This window comes from Scardinius erythrophthalmus (genome assembly GCF_964197995.2).
Source record: "Scardinius erythrophthalmus genome assembly, chromosome: 14".
Lineage (NCBI taxonomy): Eukaryota > Metazoa > Chordata > Actinopteri > Cypriniformes > Leuciscidae > Scardinius > Scardinius erythrophthalmus.
The window spans coordinates 30,099,871-30,127,449 of NC_138234.1; the positions used below are offsets into that span (position 1 = coordinate 30,099,871).

At 41.4% G+C, this 27,579-nt stretch overlaps 1 protein-coding gene across 1 annotated transcript; it reads left to right on the forward strand.

The window, feature by feature from the left end:
* Nucleotides 1–3,597: 3,597 nt before the first annotated feature.
* Nucleotides 3,598–25,984, forward strand: LOC308702211 (interferon-induced very large GTPase 1-like; the record flags this gene model as incomplete). The annotated part of the gene is made up of 4 exons (XM_081384876.1): nt 3,598–3,616; nt 4,529–4,621; nt 10,269–10,880; nt 20,790–25,984. 4 exons carry the CDS (start codon nt 3,598–3,600, stop codon nt 25,571–25,573), a joined length of 5,508 nt encoding a protein of 1,835 aa, XP_081241002.1. The 3' UTR covers nt 25,574–25,984.
* Between the last annotated feature and the right edge of the window lie 1,595 nt (nt 25,985–27,579).

Here is a 27,579-nt window from a genome sequence, read left to right on the forward strand (position 1 = left end):
CAGCATTGCTGTGTCTGTGTATCTACAGCTGCGTGTTTAGTGTAGACACTGACAAGTGTTTGAACCCAGCAAACATTGGTCTGACGGCAACGTCGTGTCCCTGGCCATAAATAGTCGCGGTAGGACGGCATAAATCGGTAAAAATATGTAACACAGAACATTTCCTAAAAATGCATTCAGATACATTTGTACATGTCTACAGTTCTCTGGGGTTGCATGTATAATTGTTATTTTGATTTTTAGCTACGTGTAGTTCAATATATAGCGTTTCGGGTGAGAGGACGTCACCTGGTGACGTCTTTTACACGTGCATTTACAGTCCATCATGACCCTCTATGAAATCCTTGTGAAATATACAAAAGCTGTGCTTAATCCTTGCATGGTTAATACTGCAATAATTAATTTAATTGCCCAGTTTTTAAGTCAAGTAGTTTTTAAGAGGTTGTGAAGACGTCCACTGACGTCCTTTACACGTCTAGTCAAGCAAGACAGAAAAAAAACAACAGGAATTATCTTTATGAAATACACGATTTGTATACAAAGTAAATATATTTACTTTATCTTGTTTAAATAAATTAGAATCACAAAGTGCCCAGTGTGGTTAATTGCAAAGCACTGCATTTTAGTCGTTTTAAGTGGACGTCCAGTAGGTGACGTCCTTTACACGTGCATTTATAGTCCATCATGACCCTCTATGAAATCCTTATGAAATATGCAAAAGCAATTATGCTTACACCTTGGTTATACTGCAATAATTAATTTAAGTGCCACAAGTAGTTTTTAAGAGGTTCTGAAAAGACGTACACTGACGTGCTTTACACGTTAAAACTGTACCACCGAGATGTTGTAGCAAATCTCGCGATATTTCAAAATCCCACGAAATGATATATTATCTCGCGATAAAGCGATAACGCAGCCATTTTCCCGTTTTTCTACAACCAAGATGCGAGCAGGATTTGAGGGAGCATTGTTGTGTTGCCGAATTACAAAAAAATCTACTAACAATTTTTTGGATGCCAACTGCCATAAAACCTAAAAGAAGAAGAAGAAGAAAAAAATCTGCTGTTGGGTAAGTACATTTTGTATTATAAATGTAACATTAGACATTCTCTGCTTCAACAGAGTACCCGCCTTCAATGAAGTTAACGCTTGTCAATGGCGAGGGGCCAGACTCTCTGTACAAATTAAATGTACGAGAGATTATTGGGAGAACCAGGCAAATTTTTTCTGCCGGTGAGACCAAATTTTGTTATAGGTCGCGCTGGCGCGACCGCAACATTGCCCAGCAGCGAATGGTTTAAAAAATAAAAAATGAAAGCGGAACGAAACTGCGCTACTCGTTTGTGCTTACGGACCGTTTATTAGTTCGGACCATTTCGGATATAGAGAGCCTAAGTCCCTCCCCTTCCGGTCGACCACCATGGGACCTTATTTCGGAAAAATATTGTATGGTAGTCAATGGCGAGAGACAACAAATATTTTGATCTCGTTTGAATTGTGCCCTGATTTACACATATGATGTTTGTCAATTTAAAAGATACATTTTAAAGTCAAGAAAGTCGCAGCTTGATGTAAAACTGCTGAGGTATAAGACTGTGAATATACGTAATTACAAAGACTACAAACCCAGAAGGCGCACATGCGACGTCATACCTTTTCTCTCAATGAATGAAGCTAACTTTACTGAAGCTAACGTCTGTCATGTTTTCTATAGTCTTACATTATAATCGTAACGTTACGCCGTCATGCCTGAGTGTTTTGAGCCAGAATACACACATACGAGCAACGGATCTTGTGACGTACATAGTGCGAGACGAGAGATGTAGTTCATTGAGCGATTTTCACATAAAACTAAACGTTACTCTTCTGTTTTATGACAAACTGCGACTTTCTTGACTTTCATAATTACCTTTTAAATTGACAAACATCATATGTGTAGTTCAGGGCACAGTTCAGACGGAATAAAAAGATAAGATATCTCTCGCCATTGACTTCCATACATATTTTTTCCGAAATAAGGTCCCATGAGCCGGAAGCGGAGGGGCGGGACTTAGGCTCTCTAATTCATGAGTCAGGAGGTGTTTTGCATAAATGTTAACATAATATCCCAAAACGTTTCTGTGATTTACTGTGTTTATATCTTACACTACCATAAAATTAACTATTTGTGCAGGTGAGGTTAATGCACAATGAAAATAGGCAAGTATCAGTTAGGAGACTACCTGATTCCTCACCTATGGCCTCAGCTTTAAATACTTAAGTAATGCTTTATGGCCGTGCCTTTTTGCATAATGAATATAAATTATGTCTGTATGCAAAGAACGAATCTTCTGTTTTTGATAATATTTGTAATGTATTGTGAGTGTATTATTGTCACTTGGAAGGCAGTTTGTGTGCTCTCTATATTAAGGCAGTTAATGGCTCAGGTTTGCTCTGTTACAAAGTTGCTCTCTAACCATACTCTAAGATTACCAATTTTGTAATCACTTCAGTGAAATTTTTAAAATGTGATTTTGTTTGTTGTACTTGACGAAATTACATTAAGATGCAATTTTTCTTTCAGGGTCACGTAACAAACAGCCATCTGTCAGACGTAGAATTCAGGAATCCTTCTCCAGGCCGTCTGGCAGAACCAAAGAGACATTGCATTTGTTTCTTGTTTAATGTCCTTCATAAAGGTGTTTTATTTTTTTTTTTTTTTTTTTTTTTTAACATATAGTTATGGTGTTTATTGATTAAGGTGTCCTTTCTTACCTTAAATACTTCTCACCCATTTGTTTTAATGTCTATTGTCTCCAGTTCCAAATTCTGCATTATCATCCCAGTCCCAGAGGACACCCCATTGTATGCGAGAACTTTGCGATTTGCATCTTAATTTATACACAATATACCTTAAATACAAACATACATTTTTCTAAATAATTGTTCATACAGTTACAAATATAGAGCCTAAAATGTCTGTCATTGCTCAAGAAAAAGCTAAAGTACAGCCAGCTAATGCAGTATTACACTGTGAAGTGTATATTTGAACAGCAGTCTTATCACTTCACAATTTAAAATATGTAGACCAGGTGTAGCCAACCCTGGTCCTCGAGAGCCACTGCCCTGCTTGTTTTCCAACTATTCCTGCCCTTCCAGCTTCTGACTGACAACACACCTGATCCATTATTAGTCAGCAGGAAGTAGGGCAGGGATAGTTTGGAAACAAGCAGGAGAGTGGCTCTCGAGGACCAGGGTTGGCTACCTTGGATTTATTTTGAATGATGGCTACAATAGTTGACTATGTCCAATTGGATTACAAGAAGTCTAAATCTTTGCTACATCCACAAAGTAGTTAAAATAAAACAATATTGTTTACTGTTTTTATTTAACTACCCTCTTATTTAAGTTTGTGTGTGTTTTGGTTTCATTAACAGAATTTCCTAATGTTGTCTTGCCTCTTGACCGCTGCATTCGGGAGAGAGCACAGAAGTGAGGGTATGTGTGTTAATGGTCTTTTCCAGCCATGGGGTTGTCCTATCCAAAATTGAATTTACATTTTACAAATCTTTACATTTTGAAATAGCTGGCACCAGACCCTCAAGGAGTGCTTACCCCATGTCAACTGAAAGTGAAAGTAAGAAATATTATATATTTCTAATTATTGTGAATTATGATTATTAATAATGATTATTTTTTTATTTTGTAAGATAAAATCAGAGATTGATTTGGTAAATATGGATGATGCTCAAAGACTGAGCTGGCTGTTCACATGTGAAACATAAATTAGCCAATTAACTTGAGAAAGCCTGGGAGAAGAGGAAAAAAGCTCTTTATCGAGATGATCTGTAGATGAGGATTTGTTTGTATATGCTGTGTATGTATATATTTGTATTCATGTATTTCTCCGAATGATTTGTATATGCGACCGGAAGATGTTTGCTAAATAAGTTTGTGGTGTTGTGTAATCCCATGTGGGATGGGCCAAATGTTTGGCATGACACAGATTTTTTTTTTTTGAGGTGAAGTAATCCTGTGTAATTTCTTTCACAGAATCATGTCAAATGCTTTAATGGCGATTTTCAATATGAGGAGTGGTGGCCAAATTGAAAAGAAGTCATTCAACGCTACACGAACGCTTTGTACGATATAATTCAAGGTAATTTTGGCCTTATAACATTAAAAAAAAAATCTCTTGTTCCTTGTCTAATATTAATTTAATTTTTATTGTTAACTTTTATCTATTCAGGGGACATTCTTTAAAAGAACACCTGTCTTTATCAGAAATGTCCTTTTCACTTTTCCAGTTACACACCTAGTGAAGGGTCTTTCTTAAGGGCTCAGTATTGAAGAGGTCAAATGCTGTTGTTTTTTTTCTTTTTCTTTTCACTATTCGAACACATTTAGTGCAGAACATCTTTTATTGGCATAAGATTATTATGCAGTAAAATAACATGGTTTTTTTCTGACATTTAAAAAAAAAAAGTACTTAATTTACCTGGAAATTAGCCTTTTTCTTTTTTTTTTTAACCATATTCTCTTTCCTCAGATGCTGTGATGTGGTGGAGCCCAAATGCTCCAGACTCAGACACTGATGCAGCAGTGGCGGAACACCTGAAGAACGCTCCAGGAACCGCTGAGGGTGGTGTATTTAAAAAATGAATAAACTTTTATTTATGGCTGTTTAACAGTAATGCAAGACTGTTAGTAACTGAAACTTAGTACTGCCACAGCTCTGACTTCTATTCATCAATGATGGCATATTATAGAAAGACTCTAAGAATAGAATGCGTTGACCATTCCTGTACTTTTGTTATATTCTGGTTTGATTAATGTCTGCTTAACCTTAATGTGAAACTGTTAGAGAAAATGCCATTACCACAGAATTTACCACATTGTACTATTTCTATTATCTTTTTTGAATAGTAGCTGTTTAACAACTGAAAGACATTTCAAATGTAATATTCACAATAAAATGTTGTGCTAAATTATGGCACTATTTTTTTCTTTAGTCCACAAATAATGTGTTCTGTTGATGTACACGTGATTAAACGGTTTTATAGACGTCCAGGTCTGACCGGACCGATTTTGGACCTTTTTAGAACTTTTGTCAAGTTAAGATGTGTAAAAATAGCCTAAATGATTGCCTTTCACGATGTTACACAATATGGGTGTGATTATTTTATATGCAGGATTATATATACACATACATTTGGCAGCAACACATCTTATAAACATCCAGAAAACCTAAAAAAAATAATAAACCCATTTAGACGTCCAGGGACGCGCAGAAAAGACGTGGAATTCACGGCCAGACGACGTCAAAGACGTCGGTTCAACTTCCATTTTGGAACTATTTTTCAACCATGACGGGACGTCTCGGACGGACGTCTTTTCAACGGTCATTAAACGTCCAAATATTTGCTGGGAATGCATGGAAATCACCTTTATACTTGTTACTGTAGTTTATATCACTGTGAACATACAACAGTTAATAGACTGCTACTGTCAGGGCCACTTTACATGAATTGAGAGTCATTCTCAGATGATTGGAGAAAATAAATATGCTATAAATGCTTAAACTATGGCCTCATGGAGAAAAGCAAAGCAAAAACAAAATAAAACGTTAAAAAGCATTAAAACATTCACATTCACATTGGAGTCTGTATAGATGTAGATGTATGAAACCTATTGTTGCAATTCACTTTTATAGACGTTTATCATGCTATAGTTTAGTGTGAAAAGGGTCAATATTGTGTACAAGAGCTCTGCTGCCCTCTGCAGGCCATTCATGGTAGACACACAGATTCCCCTGTACTTGTATTTTTTGTAAACTATTAAGAATAAACATTACATTAATAGAGAAAACGCAACAAAGATAACCCACTAACTAAATAAATAACATGACCTTTCTTGCGAATATATAATCCTCAACAACACAAGGATATACAGCTTCAAATGTGAGTATTAGCCTACACCCCACGTAATTTCATCTGCTTTGTAAACTTAAGTGAACTGTTTTATAATAAGACATTTTTTAGAGAGCTTTTATCTATGTTTAGTTGTTATCACATTAATGATAGCAGGTGTTAACCATGATTAATAACTAAAAACAGGGTCTGGGTCATTTGGGAGTCCTTTGATTATAGAAAATAACCACCATGAGAACATTTTCGTTACCATTTACCTATATTATCTGATATGTGAGTTAATGATAAAATAATAGACATGTATGCAAGAATGGCATTTTAAGGAAATGTGAAGCTTCCTCTGGTTCACGCGGGCTAGAGGACTAGGAGTGAGAAAACAAGAAGCATGCTGAAACATGAAAAAATTAATCTGAGTTCTGCACATGCGCAACATTTGGCTTCATTACATTCATCTGCCAGTTGAAGAGACTTTTTCAACGCGGAGGTTGACGGTAATTTTTTTGTATATATATTTCTTATTCTTGGTGTTTATACAATGCTGATACTATAAACAGTAAATAATAGTACTTTATAATTGTACCTTTTAAAGTTACTTAGCTTTTTTAATTACATTTCTGAAGGTGAATTACCGCAATGTTAAAATTGACCAGTCCAACAACCAGCTCTCTTCAACTCTCTTCATTTTTGAACTTTATTGGTTAACTTTATGTCTAAGACAGTAGAATTTTAACTTTTCATCTAGGACATTGCCTAACTAAAACTACAGACCATTTCTCACAAAGTTGCCTAATTCTATTATAAATCACAAAAAAACGTGGGTGATTTGTTTAAAATGTTTGCAGTGATTAGTGAATGAGACTGATTGTATGATCACAAAAGAGAACAAACATTTCCACTTATGTCATGTGACAGACAGATACACCCTGCTTCACAATATGTCCTCTGTTATAATATAGTATGTGAAATGGGCAGTATGTAGGAATTCACAGTATTCATAAAACAATAAAAAGTAACCAGGTGACCTGCTAAAGGTGTGTCCAGTCCTGCTCTTGGATGGCCACTGGATTATTTTTTTTATTTTTTTTAGATTACAGACATTTATAGGCCATTTTACTTATTAAACAGACATCAACACAGTATAAGTAATTGCTTGTATTAAGAATTAACAAGTTACATGGATGTGGGGTTTAAATGACAGATGGTTGGTCAGATGTTTTTAGAAAAAATACCACGTGATTTAATATACATCAGACTATGTTTATGTAAACTGCAAATCCTGTTTGACTGGATCTACACCTATATTTGCATTCACTCTAAGCAGGAAGAGTTCAAGTCTCTAGAGTTTCATAACAAGATGGTGAACAAGCTAAATATAAAGTGAGATGTCAAGAAAAGTAAACTCTTTAGAGTCTATCTTTTGCACATTTAAAGACTAAAGAGAAAATAAAGAAAAAACATGACAGTAAATTTACAATATCTTTTTCAGGATAATGAACAGCCTGTAGAAACAAGGAGCAAACTCCAAATCTGATGAGCGAATCACCTGAACTATCTGACTTCAATCCATTGCTCAGCAGAATGGGTAAGAAAACAAACAAAATCTGATTTTTCCAGCCCATTTCAATGGAAAAGTTTTATCCTAAACAGATGAACGTGAATCTGGCAACATTACATCAACATCAACATTGAGTGGCGGAAAGGTTAATGCACCATCGCTTTCTAAAATATGGGTCCGGACATGGACGGCGGTTCGCCATTTGAATATCACTGAGACAGATTAAAGGGGTCATGACATGGTTTTTGTTTTATTATGTTCCCTTAGGTGCAATTATAGTATTACTGTAGTTTTTTGGACAAAAAACTTTACAATTTGAGTGATTTATGACCTTTTCCCACCCTGTTTCTCATCCTCTGATTCAAACAGTCTGTTTTGGGGGTGTTTCCCCTTAACCCTTTCACACGTAAGTTTAAAATATTCTGGCTGAACCCCCAGCTTGAGTTTTTAAAGGCGACCGTTATTTACAATGTGTCACTTTATGGTTTCCATGGTGACGCGTCATTGCTTGTCACGTGACACACCACAGCAACAACAGTGCTGAATGAATGATGATCTGCTTTTATGTAATTTTTCCTTTTGTATTAAAAATATTCACAAATTTGTTAGCTATGGCATGAAATATCTGATATTCCGATTGTCAAATATATGCAAGTGGAAGTGTTTTGTTGTTTAAACACCTTTATAATGATCTCGTTAGTTGAGCTGTATGCGCGATGGGCGCCGCCATCTTAGTTTGTGCCGCAGACGCAGTTCAGAGAATCGGATCTGTTGGATTTACAACACGATTATTATTGCCTCTTCCATAGACATCAGTGTGTATTTTACAAACTCTAAATGTATCGTTTTTTTAGTACTTATGTGAATTTATATGTCTGAAACCTAAAATAAACATTATGTGGTTGAAAACACTGAAAGGTTGTGATATAAGACAGCTCTGAGCGCGCCTCTCTCTGGCTCAGCGCCAGCCAACGCACGAAAGCACATTTGAATTTAGCAGTTGGTCATGCGATGCACTGTCTGTTCTAATCACACCGGTGTGATCGTACGTGCGAAAGGGTTAAGAGTTCAGTGTTAACGCCCACTGTTATGATTGGCTAACGTCATTGGCTAAAAGTAGTTTTAAGATGAAATACATTACTTACAGTTTGCGGTGTCGTTGTTGGGCCCAGATCAGTCGGCACGGTCTGATCTTTAAGCAAAAGTTTTCTGGCAAAGCCAGCATCATACTGCGATTTGTTCTCAAAACAGTCATCCTTGAAGTGTAGAGAACACACGATTAAATTAACACTGCCGTGACTGGGACGTCTGCAAAAAATAAACTGCATCCATTTTTCCCTGACGTCTGGATCGTTCGGCAGCGTATTCAAACATTTGTTTGTCCACAGCCAGGAACAGCACATCTGCGTGGCATCGCAATCTTCTTCTAAACAGACCCACTCGCTGCACGTCGACTGGAGACCTGTGGGCGTGACAATGATGCCATGATGCGAAATGAGGCATAGTTGTCTTGCGCTGGAGGTGGTCATATGCAAACGACTGGTATGTCACTTCGTGCCGTGACGTCACTTCTTTCCATAGATCCCCTACGAGCCGTAATTAGAGCTTGATTATATAAATGCTTCATTTATAATGGGGAGGACGTCTTAAGCTATGAAACTTCCAGGAAGTTTTAATGGTACAAAGACCTCTTATATACCAAAAGATCAAGGCAAATTTGGTTTCTCATGTCATGGCCCCTTTAAAGGTTATGCGTATTTGGCGTGCTGTCCGAGGGGAGGGCTCCGAGCTTGGAATTTGGCCCAAACCCAGAGTACTCCTGCCTCCATCCCAGGCTGGAATAGGAATAGTTAGGATTGATGAGATGGTATAGGGGAGGGATGCTGGAAAACCGTTGTGGGACAGAGGTAAGTCTGCTGCATACAGTATATACCTCTTATCACGTTATTTGAGTTGATTAACTGAACGTGCTCCTCCCGAACTTTGTTAAAAAACTATTTATGAACTTCTGTGATGTTTTCTCAACATTTTCAGTTGTATTGACACTAGGGGATCTTTTTTACCTTAAAATATATGTTTCCAAAATCGTATCAGTGGTTCATCAAGTCTTAACAGGGTGAAAGGCACTTCTGGATTCGCTTTGCAGCCCTATATCTGCTATAACCACACTATGCAAGTTTGCCAAACTGGGTCGCATTTCTGTAGTTCGAATGAGACATAAGAAAACTACAAATTTGACTTGCTTTACGGCAAGCGTTACAATAGTCATTATTTAGTTTTTCTTCGTTTCTGATGTCGCAATACATCATACTTTCATGAAATCATGCAACATACTCTACCTTGTCTGTGGACATCGTTCATTCCAAAGCCGGTGCTAGATAAACAGCGAGCGTGCATGCGACGGTAGGTTGCGGGCGGCGAAATTATTTACGACAGCGGTAATGGACAACTCCGCTTCCAACCTGTAGGGCGACCGAAGAGGAAAAGTTCCTTAGTGTTGCTTTAACAACATTCAAGATGAGTGAATGCAACTTAAGAGAAGGATAACTGCAGAAGAGGGGGAAATGAGTAAAATTTAATTAAGATCCCATCCAAACTATCTTTTTTTTTCCAGACAAAATGAATTTTCAACTGAATTGATTCAAACAAATCAATTTATTTTAACTTGGGGTTTCTGAGTAACAAAAGTACAGTAAGCCAAAAGGCATTTAAGAAAAGTCAACTAGAAAACATTAGTTAGGTTTTACAGTGTATGTTGCAGCATATTAATGAATCTGAGAAAAGTTCTTCTGTGTTTATTCTAGATCACAATCTGACAATTGTGTTATTTGGAAGCTCTGCAGCAGTCCAGTTTCAACATGACAATATTCTTCTTGGAGAAATACAAGCAGATATTGGAAATGTAGAAATATCCTGGACCGTTCCTTTGCAGATGAAGATATCAGGACGTCGTGTCTCAGTGATCAACATGATTGGCTTACATGAGACTGCACTTGACCTGGATCCCCTCACTGGTCAACTAGTGAATGAAAATAAAATAATCTCCTTCATCTTTGTTGTGCGACTGGGTCAGCTAACAGATGCTGATAAGATGGGTATTGAGTGGCTTCAGAGAGTATTTGGTGACAGAGTTCTTCAGTTTGTGATGATTCTCTTCACCTATGAGAGTGAAGAAGAGTCTGACTCTATAATAGATGATCTGAAGAAAAACTCTGCTCTGGAGCGGCTGCTGAAGAAATGCGGTGGAAGATATCATACCTGCAGCAAGAACATGACCAAACAGTCAGAGATGAGAGACCTGATGAGCAGAGTTGAGCATCTGTTTATTGAGAATAACCAGCAGTGCTACACTAGAGAGATGTACAACACTGCGTTAGGAAAGAGAGAAGATGTGCAAGACAGGACATATCAAAGTGGTAAGAACACAGATTTGGTTTTGTGATCTCTGACATGTTTATTTACCCCTGATTTTTAACACTTCCATTCATAATTGACCAATTATACTATTATAGACTCAAATATGTTGGTATACATGGGTTGTTTTGTTAAAGTCTTGCTTTTGTTTTTGAGGTCTGCAAGATTTTCATGCTTGAATGTTCAAAAAACTGGTTTTCTCAGTTTGGAGAAAACTCAAAAACCACATTTCATACTGTGAGAAGTGATACAGGAAATAGCATAAGATCACATGAGTTCTTGCACGAGACTGGATTTCTTCCTGTTAAAAATGGTAGCCTGCAAGAAGCTTGTAATCCAAGTTGTCTGTGCACTGATTTGCAAAAATACACACTACACTATTGCCACTCGCATGAATTTGGACCAATTTGCCACCGATTTCAGACATTTGTCTGCAATTTTGACTCTACGTGTACTGAAATTCTTGACTCAGTAGCACCGCTAAAGAGCAAGAAGGCTAATTTAAATAGAGAGCCATGGCAAAATGACATTACTCGTGCTCTCAGAAGGGAATGCAGATGTGCTGAGAGGAAATGGAGGAAAGACAAGCTCTATATTTCTCTGGAGATTTTAAGAAATTGCTTGTCCAAATACCAGTCTGCTGTTAAAGCGGCAAAGACCCAGTACATGTCGAACCTTGTGCAAAACAACTGTCATAAACCCCAAGTCCTTTTTAGTGTACTAAATAGGATAATTAACCCTCCTGAACACATCGGCATTATTCCTAGCACCATTTTGTGTGACCGATTCTGTGAATTTTTTACTGATAAGGTGTCCAGTATTAGGGCATTAACATGTTGTACTGCACCAGATCCCAGTGTTACACCGTTATGCTTAGGCATATTTGAAAAGTTTATCCCAATATCGCTTTCAGATTTGTTAAAGACGGTCCAATGCTTAAGACTCTCTGTCTGTTCATTGGACTGCCTTCCTGCAAAGCTTTTTATAGATGTATTTGACACTGTTGGATTTTATATTTTAAATATGATAAATATGTCTCCTTTAACAGGTTCTGTGCCGGTAACCTTTAAAAAGGCCATTGTACAACCCCTCCTAAAGAAACACAATTTAGACCCCTCTGTCTTGTCTAATTACAGGCCAGTTTCCAAGCTGCATTTTTTATCTAAAATATTAGAAAAAGTGGTTTATAAGCAACTTCTACTGCACCTTAAATCAAATAATATATTTGAAAAATTTCAATCAGGTTTTAAATCAGGTCACAGTACGGAAACCGCACTTTTAAAAGTATTTAACGATCTCCTTTTAATTTCTGATTCTGGTAGCTCTGCTGTGTTAGTGCTTTTAGATTTGACTGCTGCGTTCGATACGGTCGATCATAAGATTTTACTGTCAAGACTTGAGTCCTGTGCAGGTATCAAATGCACAGCTCTGAACTGGTTTGAGTCTTATCTGACTGACAGATCTTTTTCTGTAAATTTCGGGCCTTTTTACTCTAAGAAAACTCCAATTAATAGCGGGGTGCCCCAAGGTTCTATCTTGGGCCCAGTCCTGTTTTCATTGTATATGCTGCCCTTGGGATCAATTTTCCGGAAACACAAAATTTCGTTTCACTGCTTTGCTGATGACGTCCAGATATATCTACCTCTAAATTCTAAAACCAATTCTATTGAAGCACTGAGTAACTGTCTGGGTGAAATAAAAGATTGGATGTCACTAAATTTCTTACATTTAAATGACAAAAAAAATGAAATTATAATTTTTGGGAAGCCGGATATCTCAGGTCTAAACAGGGCTATAGGCCCATTACTCCCTAATTACAGCCCATCTGTAAAAAATCTTGGAGTCATTATTGATAGTTCTTTAAGATTAGAGAAACAAATTAGTTCAGTATTTAAAACAAGCTTTTTTCAGCTTAGACTGTTGGGGAAAGTGAAGCTGTACCTGCCGCAAAGTCAACTAGAAAAAGTTGTACATGCCCTCATTACAAATCGCTTGGACTACTGTAACTCTTTATACTACGGCTGAGATCAGTCGTCTATTCACCGTTTACAGTTAGTACAAAACGCAGCCGCTCGCCTGTTGACAGGGAAAAAACGGTTTGATCATATTACTCCGGTACTGTCGTCCCTCCACTGGTTGCCTGTTGCTTTCAGAATCCATTTTAAGATCTTATTATTTGTTTTTAAATCTTTAAATGGATTAGCACCGTCTTATTTAGCGGATTTGCTGACTATGCACACCCCAGTCAGAGCACTTAGGTCAAATGACCAGCGACTTCTAGACTGTCCTAGATCTAGACTGAGAACCAGAGGAGACAGAGCATTTTCTGTTGCAGGACCTAAGCTATGGAATGCTCTTCCCCTCAATATTAAGGAAGCTAGCTCTATTGAGTCATTTAAATCGCTTTTAAAGACTCATCTTTTTGAAAAATCTTTTAATACTAAATGAGCTGTGACGTTGTGATGTTTGATTGTAAAAATGTTTACATGTGTTTTTAACTATTACTATTATTATTGGGACATTTTGCCTATGTAATTGCTCTCTTTGATTAATTAGTATGTTTTTATGTTTGACATGAATTTCTGTACAGCACTTTGTGGCAGTAATGACTGCTTGGAAATGTGCTTTATAAATAAATTTGACCTTGAATTTCCACAAAATATATTGTGTAGTGTGTACCTGGCATTACCATGACTGCCTTAGATCTGGGGTGGAAAGCAGTATCTCTTGGACATGGTGACAACACACCACAACTAATGCAACTCAACCAGGCCTCGTCCCCCTTTTGCCTTGACCGGGAATTATTTAAATGAGGAATATTTTAACATGTATGTTCCGAAAAAAAATGTAAGACTATAATCGTGGTATTTCAGTTTAATTTCATAAACAGTGCTTCAATAAGATTGCTAAGTGAACAGAGCAATTCAATAAGATTCCAGCGACAAGCAATTTGTCTGTCCACATCAGACACAACAAAATCAATCAAAAATCACAGCAAATCAGAAGAGTGTGTGGGTGGGCTCTCTCTGTGAGCGTACTGCACTTGCAACAAAATAGATGAGTACATAATTAAGTTATTATGAATAATCTGTCATAGAAGTTCAAAGTTTGAACGTTCTTGAAAATGTATTTACAAGATCTGAGGTGAATTGTCACTTTAAGTAAGTCTATAAAGGTCACGCAAAATGATACTCAAACTCACATTCAATTATTTTTACAAAAAATAAAGCAAATTGTTTACAAATTGTGTAAAGCAGATTTTTTACGTTGTTGTTCCAACCGTGATGTCACATAAATACAACTGTTTCTATAATAAAATCGTTGTATATCACCGTTGCGTCAATCTTTTCTGATTAATTGAGAATTTATATTTCATTGCGTGTTGAGGCGTCAGGTCATTTCTAGTTACCTAGGACACAGTGTAACTCCCTTTGGAGTGGACTTTGTGTTTTGTAATGTGCTTTGCGCTTTGAAATGTATAGCACATGTCGGGCAGACTCAGAGCTGCGCCTTGATTGGAAAACTTAACATTCATTCTAAATTATATTACATCAAGTAGTGCGGTTAAGTGATATCATTTGCCATGTTGTTGTGTCGATGTCAGGCCACTTTAGGGAGGCATTGTGAGTATCTTGCTAATGTTTCTTCTGTTCTCCACGTAAGCATCTACCAATAGAGATCTCCATTAAAAAGAGCTGCTTGCCCTGCTGAAAAATTCAGTGTTGAGAAGTTAACAGATGTAACGGTCATCAGCTGGAGTCCCCTTGAGAACCACCTGAGGGCACTCCACATCAGATTATCATGTTTCACTCACAAACTACATCTCCCATAATTCTGTGCCTGGACTCATCAACACTCATTATCACATTCACCTGTGTCTCATTATCTTGTTTAGCTCACCCCATATAAGCCTGGTTCACCCCATCACTCACTGCGAAGTTTTGTATGTTGTTACACTGCATTTCTGAGTGTTTCCACTGTTGTCTATGTTCCTGGTTCTTGTTATCTGCCTGTGTTAGGGATGTGGAAATGAAGCCTCATTAATCACTGAGGCTTTCCCCTGACTGTTCCGGGAAAAGATTCAAAGCTTCGAGAGTGTCGAGAACAGTGCCATCTGATGCTTATTTAAAATAAAGCAGCCAAGAAGCCTATGTTAGATGAAGCAACCACAGCACATGTGTACAAATAAAAGCCTTACATGTTTGTGTTTTATTTGTTCATTAAATAAATTAATTTTCTCTCCTCACAAACCCATCAACCAGACTGAGCCAACAATGACTCATTAAATAAGATCTGGGCTTCGAGCCTTCTGATACCCAAAGCGACACCCATGTGATTGGGCTTCATTTGTCGTCGATCACGTGACTCTAGTAAACCAATACACACCCCGATACGGGGCTTCACTAGAAATTGTGTCGCATGTGTGATACGCACATCGAAGCTTCAGTGTCATAAGTAACATCACTAGCCTGTGTCCTGGTTTTCCCGTTCCTGTCTTACCCTCTGGATTTGTTTGTTTGTATGGATGGACTGCCTGCCTGTGTATGACTCTTGCCTGGATTTTGGATTACTCTAATAAACTGTATTTGGATCCTCAACCTGCTTGTCTCGGAGCAGTTTGTAACAGAAAACTTTGCCCAACATGGATCCAGCAGTTTGTCTCTTCCGCCTCGGCCAAGGTAACTGTCCGATTGAGGATTATGTTAAAGACTTTTGTGAGCTTTGCCATGGGGTGGACTTTAATGATGCTGTCTTAAAGGACATTTTTCACCATGGACTTATTGAGCTTCTTAACTACCTCCTGCCTGACAATACCCCTCACTGGACTCCAGCTCAATATATTGACCTTGCCCTTTTGCTGTGCGGCTAATCATTTTCTGTGGGCTTTACGGATGAGGAGCCTTGCAAGCCACGGTATTCTCTAAGCCTGAGCCACTTCACGTCATGCCCACTCTAGTTGGCAACTCCAGTGCTAACACCGCTCACCAGCGCAGTCACACCAGAGCCTCATCCCGCCATACTGAGCCTGAGCTTCTTCACGTCAGTCCTGCCGAGCCTGAGCTTGTTCACGTCATGCCTGCCGAGCCTGAGCTTCTTCACGTCAGTCCTGCCAAGCCTGAGCTTGTTCACGTCATGCCTGCCGAGCCTGAGTTTCTTCACGTCAGTCATGCCGAGCCTGAGCTTGTTCACGTCATGCCTGCGTCATGCCTGCCGAGCCAGAGGCTGTTCACGTCATGCCTGCCGAGCCAGAGGCTGTTCCCGTCATTCCTGCCGAGCCAAGGACTCTTCAAGGCTCCAAGGCTCCGCCCTGGCCTTCCATCCTGCTGCAGTCTCCAGGTCCTCTTCCGCTCCACGGGCCTGGCCCTCCATCCCGCTCCCGGGTCCGCCTCCGCTCCACCTCCTTCCAGGAGAATTTTAGGAGCATCTGGAAGCCGCTCCTTTGAGGGGGGGCTATGTAACGGTCATCAGCTGGAATGCCCTTGAGAGCCACCTGAGGGCACTCCACATCATGTTTCACTCACAAACTACATCTCCCATAATTCTCTGCCTGGACTCAACAGTGATGGCCGCCGCCACGCCTGAACCTGAGCCCTCAGCAGAGATGGCCGCCGCCACGCCTGAACCTGAGCCCTCAACAGTGATGGCCGCCGCCACGCCTGAACCTGAGCCCTCAACAGTGATGGCCGCCGCCACGCCTGAACCTGAGCCCTCAACAGTGATGGCCGTCGCCACGCCTGAACCTGAGCCCTCAACAGTGATGGCCGCCGCCACGCCTGAACCTGAGCCCTCAGCAGAGATGGTCGCCGCCATGCCTGAACCTGAGCCCTCAACAGAGATGGCCATCGTCAAACCTGAGCCCTCAGCAGAGATGGCCGCCGCCACGCCTGAACCTGAGCCCTCAACAGTGATGGCCGCCGCCACGCCTGAACCTGAGCCCTCAGCAGAGATGGCCGCCGCCACGCCTGAACCTGAGCCCTCAACAGTGATGGCCGCCGCCACGCCTGAACCTGAGCCCTCAACAGTGATGGCCGTCGCCACGCTTGAACCTGAGCCCTCAACAGTGATGGCCGCCGCCACGCCTGAACCTGAGCCCTCAGCAGAGATGGCCGCAGCCACGCCTGAACCTGAGCCCTCAACAGTGATGGCCGTCGCCACGCCTGAACCTGAGCCCTCAACAGTTATGGTCGCCACCAGGCCTGAACCTGAGCCGTCAGCAGAGATGGTTGCCGCCACGCCTGAACCTGAGCCCTCAACAGTGATGGCCGTCGCCACACCTGAACCTGAGCCCTCAACAGTGATGGTCGTCGCCACACCTGAACCTGAGCCCTCAACAGTGATGGCCGCCACCACGCCTGAACCTGAGCCTTCAACAGTGATGGCCGTTGCCACGCCTGAACCTGAGCCCTCAGCAGAGATGGCCACCACCAAACCTGAGCCCTCAGCAGAGATGGCCGCCGCCACGCCTGAACCTAAGCCCTCAACAGTGATGGCCGCCACCACACCTGAACCTGAGCCTTCAACAGTGATGGCCGTCGCCACGCTTGAACCTGAGCCCTCAGCAGAGTTGGCCACCGCCAAACCTGAGCCCTCAGCAGAGATGGCTGCCGCCACGCCTGAACCTAAGCCCTCAACAGTGATGGCCGCCACCACGCCTGAACCTGAGCCCTCAGCAGAGATGGCCGCCGTCACGCCTGAACCTGAGCCCTCAGCAGAGATGGCCGCCGCCACGCCTGAACCTGAGCCCTCAACAGTGATGGCAGTCACCACGCCTGAACCTGAGCCCTCAACAGTGATGGCCGCCGCCACGCCTGAACCTGAGCCCTCAACAGTGATGGCAGTCGCCACGCCTGAACCTGAGCCCTCAACAGTGATGGCCGCCGCCACGCCTGAACCTGAGCCCTCAACAGTGATGGCCGTCGCCACGCCTGAACCTGAGCCCTCAACAGTTATGGTCGCCACCAGGCCTGAACCTGAGCCCTCAGCAGAGATGGTCGCCACCACGCCTGAACCTGAGCCCTCAACAGTGATGGCCGTCGCCACGCCTGAACCTGAGCCCTCAACAGTGATGGTCGTCGCCACGCCTGAACCTGAGCCCTCAACAGTGATGGCCGCCACCACGCCTGAACCTGAGCCTTCAACAGTGATGGCCGTTGCCACGCCTGAACCTGAGCCCTCAGCAGAGATGGCCACCACCAAACCTGAGCCCTCAGCAGAGATGGCCGCCGCCACGCCTGAACCTAAGCCCTCAACAGTGATGGCCGCCACCACGCCTGAACCTGAGCCTTCAACAGTGATGGCCGTCGCCACGCCTGAACCTGAGCCCTCAGCAGAGATGGCCACCGCCAAACCTGAGCCCTCAGCAGAGATGGCCGCCGCCACGCCTGAACCTAAGCCCTCAACAGTGATGGCCGCCACCACGCCTGAACCTGAGCCCTCAGCAGAGATGGCCGCCGCCACGCCTGAACCTGAGCCCTCAGCAGAGATGGCCGCCGCCACGCCTGAACCTGAGCCCTTAACAGTGATGGCCGCCACCACGCCTGAACCTGAGCCCTCAGCAGAGATGGTCGCCGCCACGCCTGAACCTGAGCCCTCAGCAGAGATGGCCGCCGCCACGCCTGAACCTGAGCCCTTAACAGTGATGGCCGTCGCCACGCCTGAACCTGAGCCCTCAACAGTGATGGTCGTCGCCACGCCTGAACCTGAGCCCTCAACAGTGATGGCCGCCACCACGCCTGAACCTGAGCCTTCAACAGTGATGGCCGTTGCCACGCCTGAACCTGAGCCCTCAGCAGAGATGGCCACCACCAAACCTGAGCCCTCAGCAGAGATGGCCGCCGCCACGCCTGAACCTAAGCCCTCAACAGTGATGGCCGCCACCACGCCTGAACCTGAGCCTTCAACAGTGATGGCCGTCGCCACGCCTGAACCTGAGCCCTCAGCAGAGATGGCCACCGTCAAACCTGAGCCCTCAGCAGAGATGGCCGCCGCCACGCCTGAACCTAAGCCCTCAACAGTGATGGCCGCCACCACGCCTGAACCTGAGCCCTCAGCAGAGATGGCCACCGCCACGCCTGAACCTGAGCCCTCAGCAGAGATGGCCGCCGCCACGCCTGAACCTGAGCCCTCAACAGTGATGGCAGTCGCCACGCCTGAACCTGAGCCCTGAACAGTTATGGCCGCCGCCACGCCTGAACCTGAGCCCTCAACAGTGATGGCAGTCGCCACGCCTGAACCTGAGCTCTCAACAGTGATGGCCGTCGCCACGCCTGAACCTGAGCCCTCAGCAGAGATGGCCGCCGCCACGCCTGAACCTGAGCCCTCAACAGTGATGGCCGCCACCACGCCTGAACCTGAGCCCTCAGCAGAGATGGTCGCCGCCATGCCTGAACCTGAGCCCTCAACAGAGATGGCCACCGTCAAACCTGAGCCCTCAGCAGAGATGGCCGCCGCCACACCTGAACCTGAGCCCTCATCACAGATGGCCGTCGCCACGCCGCCTGAGACCTCAGCAGATATGGCTGCCGCTAAGCCTGAGCCCTCAGTGAGTGCAACACTGGCCATTATGGCCACAGGTGCCTGTTCTTCAGCCGGTGTCTGTCCCCGAGCCGAGTCAGTGTACACCATAGTTTGGGGGGGGGGGCAGTGGGTTGACTACACAGCCTGCTCTGCCCTGGCCTTCCATCCTGCTGCAGTCTCCAGGTCCTCTTCCGCTCCACGGGCCTGGCCCTCCATCCCGCTCCCGGGTCCGCCTCTGCTCCACCTCCCTCCTGGAGAATTTTAGGAGCATCTGGAAGCCGCTCCTTTGAGGGGGGGCTATGTAACGGTCATCAGCTGGAATGCCCTTGAGAGCCACCTGAGGGCACTCCACATCAGACTATCATGTTTCACTCACAAACTACATCTCCCATAATTCTCTGCCTGGACTCATCAGCACACATCACATTCACCTGTGTCTCATTATCTTGTTTAGCTCACCCCATATAAGCCTGGTTCACCCCATCACTCACTGCGAAGTTTTGTATGTTGTTGTATTTCTAAGTGTTTACACTGTTGCCTATGTTCCTGGTTCTTGTTATCTGCCTGTGTCCTGGTTTTCCCGTTCCTGTCTTACCCTCTGGATTTGTTTGTTTGTATGGACTGCTTGCTTGTGTATGAACCTTACCTGGATTTTGGATTAATCTAATAAACTGTATTTGGATCCTCAACCTGCTTGTCTTGGAGCAGTTCGTAACAACGGAGTTGTTTCCATCCTTTTCATCAGATCCATTCCTTAGGAATTGAAAGATACACTTTATACATTTACTCACCCTTATGTTGATACTGTCTTTCTTCTAAGGAATACAACATAAGATATTTTAATAGACATTAGGGTCCAGAGCAACATTGGAACCAACTGGCTTTCATCGTAAGGAAAAAAATTAATAAAAAATATATAAAATAAAAAATAGATTTTTCAAAATTCACTTTTTGTGTTCCAGAGAAGAAAGACAGTTATACAGATTTGGAACAACATGAGTGTAAGTAAATGATGTCATTTTTGGGTGAACTATCTCTATGCCGAATGAGCTACAGCCTAAAATACATGTTATATTTTTGTTTATTCATTGATTTTTTCCCCATAATATTCTCTCTCATTTTTTCTGTCAAAAGATCAACCCACAAGAACTGAAGAAAGCCTTGAATCAACTACAACAACAGAAACAAGAGAGAGACTTGGGGTACGTGTTGAGTGAAGTGCAAAAATAGAAGAGGAACAAGAATTTAGAAATCCCTCAGGCTTATTATTTTATTTTAGATCCCTTTACACAAGAAAACGTCTTTATTACAAAGTAAGTTAATACGCTAATCCACAGCAAACTTTCTTTATTTGTGCTGTTTTGTTTCTTAGGCAAAATTGGAAAGTCGTTCAGAAGATGGTGCAAGACTGAATCCGAGCAAAGGAAATGGAATCAGGGAAAAAATAGAGCATCTTTTTCAAAGACTCTGTCTTGATAATAGGGATAACTGTAAACTAAGAGCTGCAGATGTTCTTCAACTAACACGGCATTCATTACAGTCTTATGAGTCTTGTGCAGAGGAGGACCTCATTCAGACTTTCCTACAAAGACTGCTGATGATGAACTACAGAGCAAGATACATTAAAACTATTGATTTACAGGACGACAGACAACAAATAAACAATGACTTAATTGAAGATGAGGGTGATGCCGATATTTTCAGAGAAATATCTTTGTGTCCAGCAGAAACAAACAAAAGAGATGCTATTCACCCAATGGATGTTCAGATGGCCACGATTTATTATGCTGATAGTTTCCTAAAACAGTTGATGGTGACTAAACTGTCTCAGTGTCAGTACGCTCTGCCTCTGCTTGTTCCTGATCCATTCACTCAAGAGATTGAGTTTCCTCTCTGGACATTCAGACAAATCAACAAGAGCTGGAAGATGAAAGATATCAACAGTGAAATCATCAGTAAAATCCAGCCAGTCTGGAAGGCAGAAACACCTATGGTGTCTTTCTTCAAGTTTGGCTCATTGTCCTCATCCAAATCTCAGCTGATGAACAGTCTGATTAATGAGAAACACAACACATTCTTCCATAGGAACTGCACAGGCAGCAGCAACACCAGAGTACTGATGGATGGAGTGGTGGAGATCGCCTGGTACAGCCCTTCTGGGAAAGACACAGATAAATTTACTCAATGTGTTGCATTTTGCAACCTTCACGGTGATGCAGGAGCCAACGAGAAACAGCTGCAGATCCTCACTGAAATGTCCTCTGTCAATGTTGTTATCCTACCACGACTTGACAAGAATGACAAGAGTGGAGTACAGATCCAAGAGCTGTACAGGGACAGAAAGCCACTAATTTGTCTTTTTACTGAAGATGAATCAAGTTTAACTGAAATGAGGAAAGGAAAATACAAAACTGGACTAAATAAGAGAAATCAGTCAGATGTATCTGAAGAACTCATACAAGCTATCAATAAATGTCTCTCATTTTTTTCATCTCAATCACCTTCTATTTTCAGACTTGAAGATGTGTCAAAACACTCAAGTATCAGAGTAGATGAGGATCATGACAATGACTGCAGAAGAGGGAAAGAAGCAGCCCAGCAGATGATGGGTTTACTGGAGAAAAAAGATCTGACAGAAATCAAAGAATTATTTCTGCCCTGTCAGGGGAAACTGTGGCATCAGTGGTGTGAAAAAAACAAAGAACTACATCGATCTCAGGGGAATGAAATAGACATGGAGATAAAACAGAAACAAGAAATGAAGATAATCCGTGAACAGCAGCATGTGCTGAACATTGGTGAGTTCATGAATTTGTTTATTACAAAAATTAATTCACAATCTCCAAATGAGAAGACATTTTTTCTGAAATGGCTCGCAATCCTCCTGGATGAATATACCTCAGCTGACCTTTCTGCTCTACATTACAAGTATAATGAAAAATGGTCAAAAGTCTTAAAACTAAAAGGGAAAAATTACATACCTGAGCAACAGATGGCAACAAATTTAACAGATGAACACACAGAACTTGATAGGATATCAGAAGAACTTCAAGCTGCAACCTTTGGATTGGAGCACATCCTGAGAGAGATCGGTCAGATCTATGAATCATGTCAATCAGTGAATAAGAACAAGGAAGGACTACCATGTAATTTCTCTTCTCTCCCGAGCCTTGCCGCAGACATGATGATCTCTGGATTTCCACTGGAGCTGATGGATGGAGATGCAGCTCATGTTCCTGTGGTCTGGGTTACTGCTGTTCTACATGAACTTATCAAGAAACTGGGAGACAAGAGAGTCTTTGTGCTGTCAGTTTTAGGGATTCAGAGCTCAGGGAAATCCACTATGCTGAACGCCATGTTTGGACTGCAGTTTGCTGTCAGCGCTGGCAGGTGCACCAGAGGAGCTTTCATGCAGCTGATCAGAGTGTCAGAGGAGATGAAGATGAAAGAAAAGCTGAAGTTTGACTATATTCTGGTTGTTGATACTGAGGGGCTTCGTGCTCTAGAACTGTCTGGAAGGTCAACAAGACATCAGGACAATGAAATGGCCACATTTGTTGTTGGTCTTGGCAATCTGACACTGATCAATATCCTTGGTGAAACCCCATCAGAGCTGCAGGACATTCTTCAGATCGTTGTTCAGGCCTTCATGAGGATGAAGAAGGTCAGACTGAATCCCAGTTGTATGTTTGTGCATCAGAACGTTTCAGACATCACAGCTGGAGAGAAGAACATGGAGGGAAGGAGGCGGCTACATGACACGCTGGATAAGATGACAAAACTCGCTGCTAAAGATGAAGTCTGTGACGCAGAATGTTTCAGTGATGTCATCACTTTTGATATACAGAAGAATGTGAAATATTTTGGACAGCTCTGGGAAGGCAGCCCACCGATGGCACCACCAAACCCATCATACTGTGAAAACATCCAAGAGCTAAAGACAACGTTTTTTGGCCATGCTTCAAAATCAGATGGTTTAGAGCTGACACACCTTAAAGTTCGTATTAATGATCTCTGGGAGGCTTTATTGAATGAACGATTTGTATTCAGCTTCAGAAATGCTCTGGAAATTGCAACATACCGAAAACTGGAAACAGAATACAGCAAGTGGTCTTGGAGTCTTCGCAGTGCCATGCTGGAAATAGAGAATAAACTCTACAACAACATAGAAAATGAAACCATTGATGAGGTGTCAGAAAGTGATCTTCAAGGAAAACTAAAAGTGAAAAGTGAAGAAGTAGAAAAATCAATGTCAGAATTCTTTGAGAAAGACAAAGATAAAGATACACTTATACAGTGGAAAGCATCATTTCACATCAAAATCCAAGACCTTCAGGAAAACATTGTGAGAGAAACAAAGAGGAAATTAAATGAGATTCTTCAGCAGCGAGGTATGAAGAAAAAGATTGATACTCAGAAAACACGCCATGAAAATACTCTCTTGGAAAAAAGCAAAGAACTTGCAATAAAACTCAAAGACAAAGCCAATGATGAAACAATCCTGAAAAAAGAGTTTGATTCCTTTTGGAAAAAGTGTGTCAAGAAGATTACCAGAGAAACTCTTCCAATCAAAGACATTAATGTATTAAGAGACATGAAGCAACTCCTCAGTGATATCCATGAAAGTGTCCCTGTAGACATCTGGACAGAGAGCAGGGATGTTTTCGCTGTGCTGAGTTATTCAGATTATGTACAGTTAAAGAAATCCAGTGGATTTACAGGACATGCTAAAAATGATATCAAAACAGACAAAGAGAAATCAAGTTACACTCTATCTAAGGAAGATGAAACCCAAATAAAAAACTTAGTCAGTGACATTGCTCAGGATGTAGATAAAATGATCACCTCATATAACATTTCAAAGATGGGCTACAACAAAAGCTACATTCAAGAACTTGCAGATCACATCAAGGTAAGAGTAATGCTTTATGAAGAAGGTCCTGTAAAGTATGTGTTCACAAAGGAATTTTACATGGTTTTGGTCATGTCCATCTGTAAGAGAGAAAACAAGTTAATCACTGACCAGCACAAAAAGTTCAGGGAAGCCAACGATCCTGTTTTCTACTTTGAAAAGAAGAGCAAAGAGTACTACAGTATTTTCCAGAAATACTGTCAAGGTGCAACATCAGCTGCCATTTTTGCAGAGATCATCTGTCAGAAACTGAAAGAGCCCATTCAAAAGAGTGTCTACAAAGACACTGCCAGAGATTTGACTGATGAAATTAAAACAAACTGTGAATCGCTAAATGGAAACAGATCTAAACTAGAGAAACATATCCTCAAAACACTGGCCGAAGAGGAGGATTTTGACAAATACATTAAATACTTTGACAGTCCCAGAGATCACTTTAAGAGTTTCATCAGAGATGAAGTCAATCGGTACATAACTGATAACTTCAGAGTCAGTGTTCGGCCCAAGATGAAGGAGAACATTAAACTCCTGCAGCAGAAGATAATGGCAGCGGCTCACAGAGCAACTACACTGGTCAACACAACCAGCGGAGATGTTCAGAAGTGGTTAGATTATTTCACTCTGCAGCTCTCAGATGTGCTGATATTCTCTGTAAAGGACCTCAGTGGAGTGAGTCATGATGGTGTTGATGATTTCAACGTCCTAGAAGATGTGATACACGAAGAACTTGGTTCAGTGTTATCTGAAATACAACATAAATTCCGCACAGAGACATTTCCAGAAAATCTGGAACACAAGGACAGACCAGATGAGATTCTGGTTGATCATCTCAGTCAGTGCTGCTGGGTTCAGTGTCCGTTCTGTGCAGCCACTTGCACCAACACTGTAGAAAACCATACTGGAGATCACAGCGTTCCTTTCCATCGAGTAAATGGTCTCACTGGGTGCTGTTATGAGGGAACAGAGTATGCAGATTTTCTCAGTGCAGATTTTTGCACAACATTAGTGAGAACTGGTAAAATGTTCTATACAGGTCAGTGGATTCCATGTAGAGAATACAGAAAAGCAGGACATGTTTATGCAGAGTGGAGCATCACCCCTGACTTCTCTGAGCTGCCATACTGGAAGTGGTTTGTGTGCAGATTTCAGAAAGATCTGGAAAAACGCTCTGAGAAAACGTTCCACAGGTGGTATAACATTTCATATGAATGGAGCCAATACTCAAAAGAGCAAGCTATCAAGAGTTTAGATAAATACACCCAATGACAGATGAAAATGAGTCATGTGTAGGTCTCTGATTCATAGACCACAGTTTGAAATGAGTTTCTGTTTCACACTGGAACACAATTCTGAATTCATCTATACCTATATACCTCTATATACCTATATACTTACCCTCTTTTGAAACAAGATATTGTGAAGAATCTCTGAATTGCTCTTGTTACATACAATGCATATAAAGATCTCATCTTAAAATCTTCCCTTGTATCTCTGAAGTATCAATACAGTGCATTAATACAAAGTTTCAAAATTGTATAGAAAAGTACATGTTAACAAGGCAAATATTTAGATGAAACAACAACAACATGGAAGAGATTTTTTGTATTAATGTAGTACCTCTGAAGAAGAAGTACAAAAAGATTAAAGAAGAATAAAGAAGAATAAAATAAAAGAGAGCGCTGCTGCAGTGATTGCTTCTTTAACAGTGTATTGATTCTGAATGACCAATAATAAAAACCTACATGTATAACAAATGCTCAGTACATTACATTATCAGTGCATATAACACTTTTCTTACAAAGTAATGACTAGCTGTAAATAAGTAAATTCAAGCATGTCTCATCCCACTAGAAACATTTACAACTGACACAGTGACACTTGTTCTGTACAAAGAGAAAACACATTTTCAGACTAAACATTTACCTGGACCCACTAAATGACAGTATGAAATTGATGACAACAATGCAGATGAGATATCAATTACATGCTCATGTCTAACTAATGTTCACTCCATCGTGTCCAATGTATTTACTACAATAAAGTCACTTACAAGATTGATGAAAACTATGGAAATGCATAACTTAACTCAATTCACAGACATGAAGGAGTTAATTACCCAAATGTGCACGTTTCAGATAACTCATAAAACTGAAACAACTTAATAAACTCTTATATTCAAACAATGTTGACATAAATGACTTTCTCTCTCGTGTATAGCGGGCTAACGCGCTGATCGCGAGGCATCCATGCTAACCATGTGCTCAGAAATGCTAACACATGACACACTATCACTAAACTAAAATAAACTACTTTCAATCCGTACAACTCATCAGTGTTGCATTAAACAATGTTACTACTCAAGACCGAAATGTTTAAGTTACCTGAAGAAGAAGTACAAAAAGATTAAAGAAGAATAAAGAAGAATAAAATAAAAGAGAGCGCTGCTGCAGTGATTGCTTCTTTAACAGTGTATTGATTCTGAATGGAGCGTATCACGGGCGCGCGCCACATACCGAAGTGTGCGATGACGTCACCACGCTGGTATGCCAAATGAAAATAATTAAATGGATTAATGCACATAACGCTCTTACTCATTTCGTTTACCTAAAGCACACATAAACATTCAAACAATATTAGCAATATCAAGAAAATAACATTGAACAATTCTATAATGGATTTGAAGAAATTAATAAACATATAAATCACTATATCACATTAACATTTTTTGCTACTCCCACTAGAGGGCAATATACTGTTTGTGGTGGGACAAATGCACAAGGGTAGTAAAGTAATCATGTGATAAGGGCCTGTGTAATCAAACTCAGGTAGCCCGATGCGGAACCGCTCTATAGTTTGTCGTATTGCTGCCCATGAGGCTATCGGCTCCGACATTGGTTTATTTTTTTTTAACACTTTTATTGAAGAAGGAATTTCATGACACATTTATCTACAGTAGTGAAGAGTTATGAATATGCAAATGTTCCTCAATATATTTGATTCATAAATATCAGGCGCGTTTCCTCCGAGGCAGTGTTTTCTCAAAAAAAATGGATGATAAAATAACCGATATTACAAAAATAAAACGACGCAAATATTGCAAAATATGACATAAAAAGTTTAAAAGTTTCTGGTTTTTCTAAAGTAACAGTATCAAATAGTGACACTAGCAGGTAAAGTTACAGCGGGAGTCAGCGTCTTTCTTGCCTCCCCTGAGTCCATTGAGTTTTAACAGCCCTAAATGCGTGCGGTTGGTTTAGTGGGGGGTAATTGGG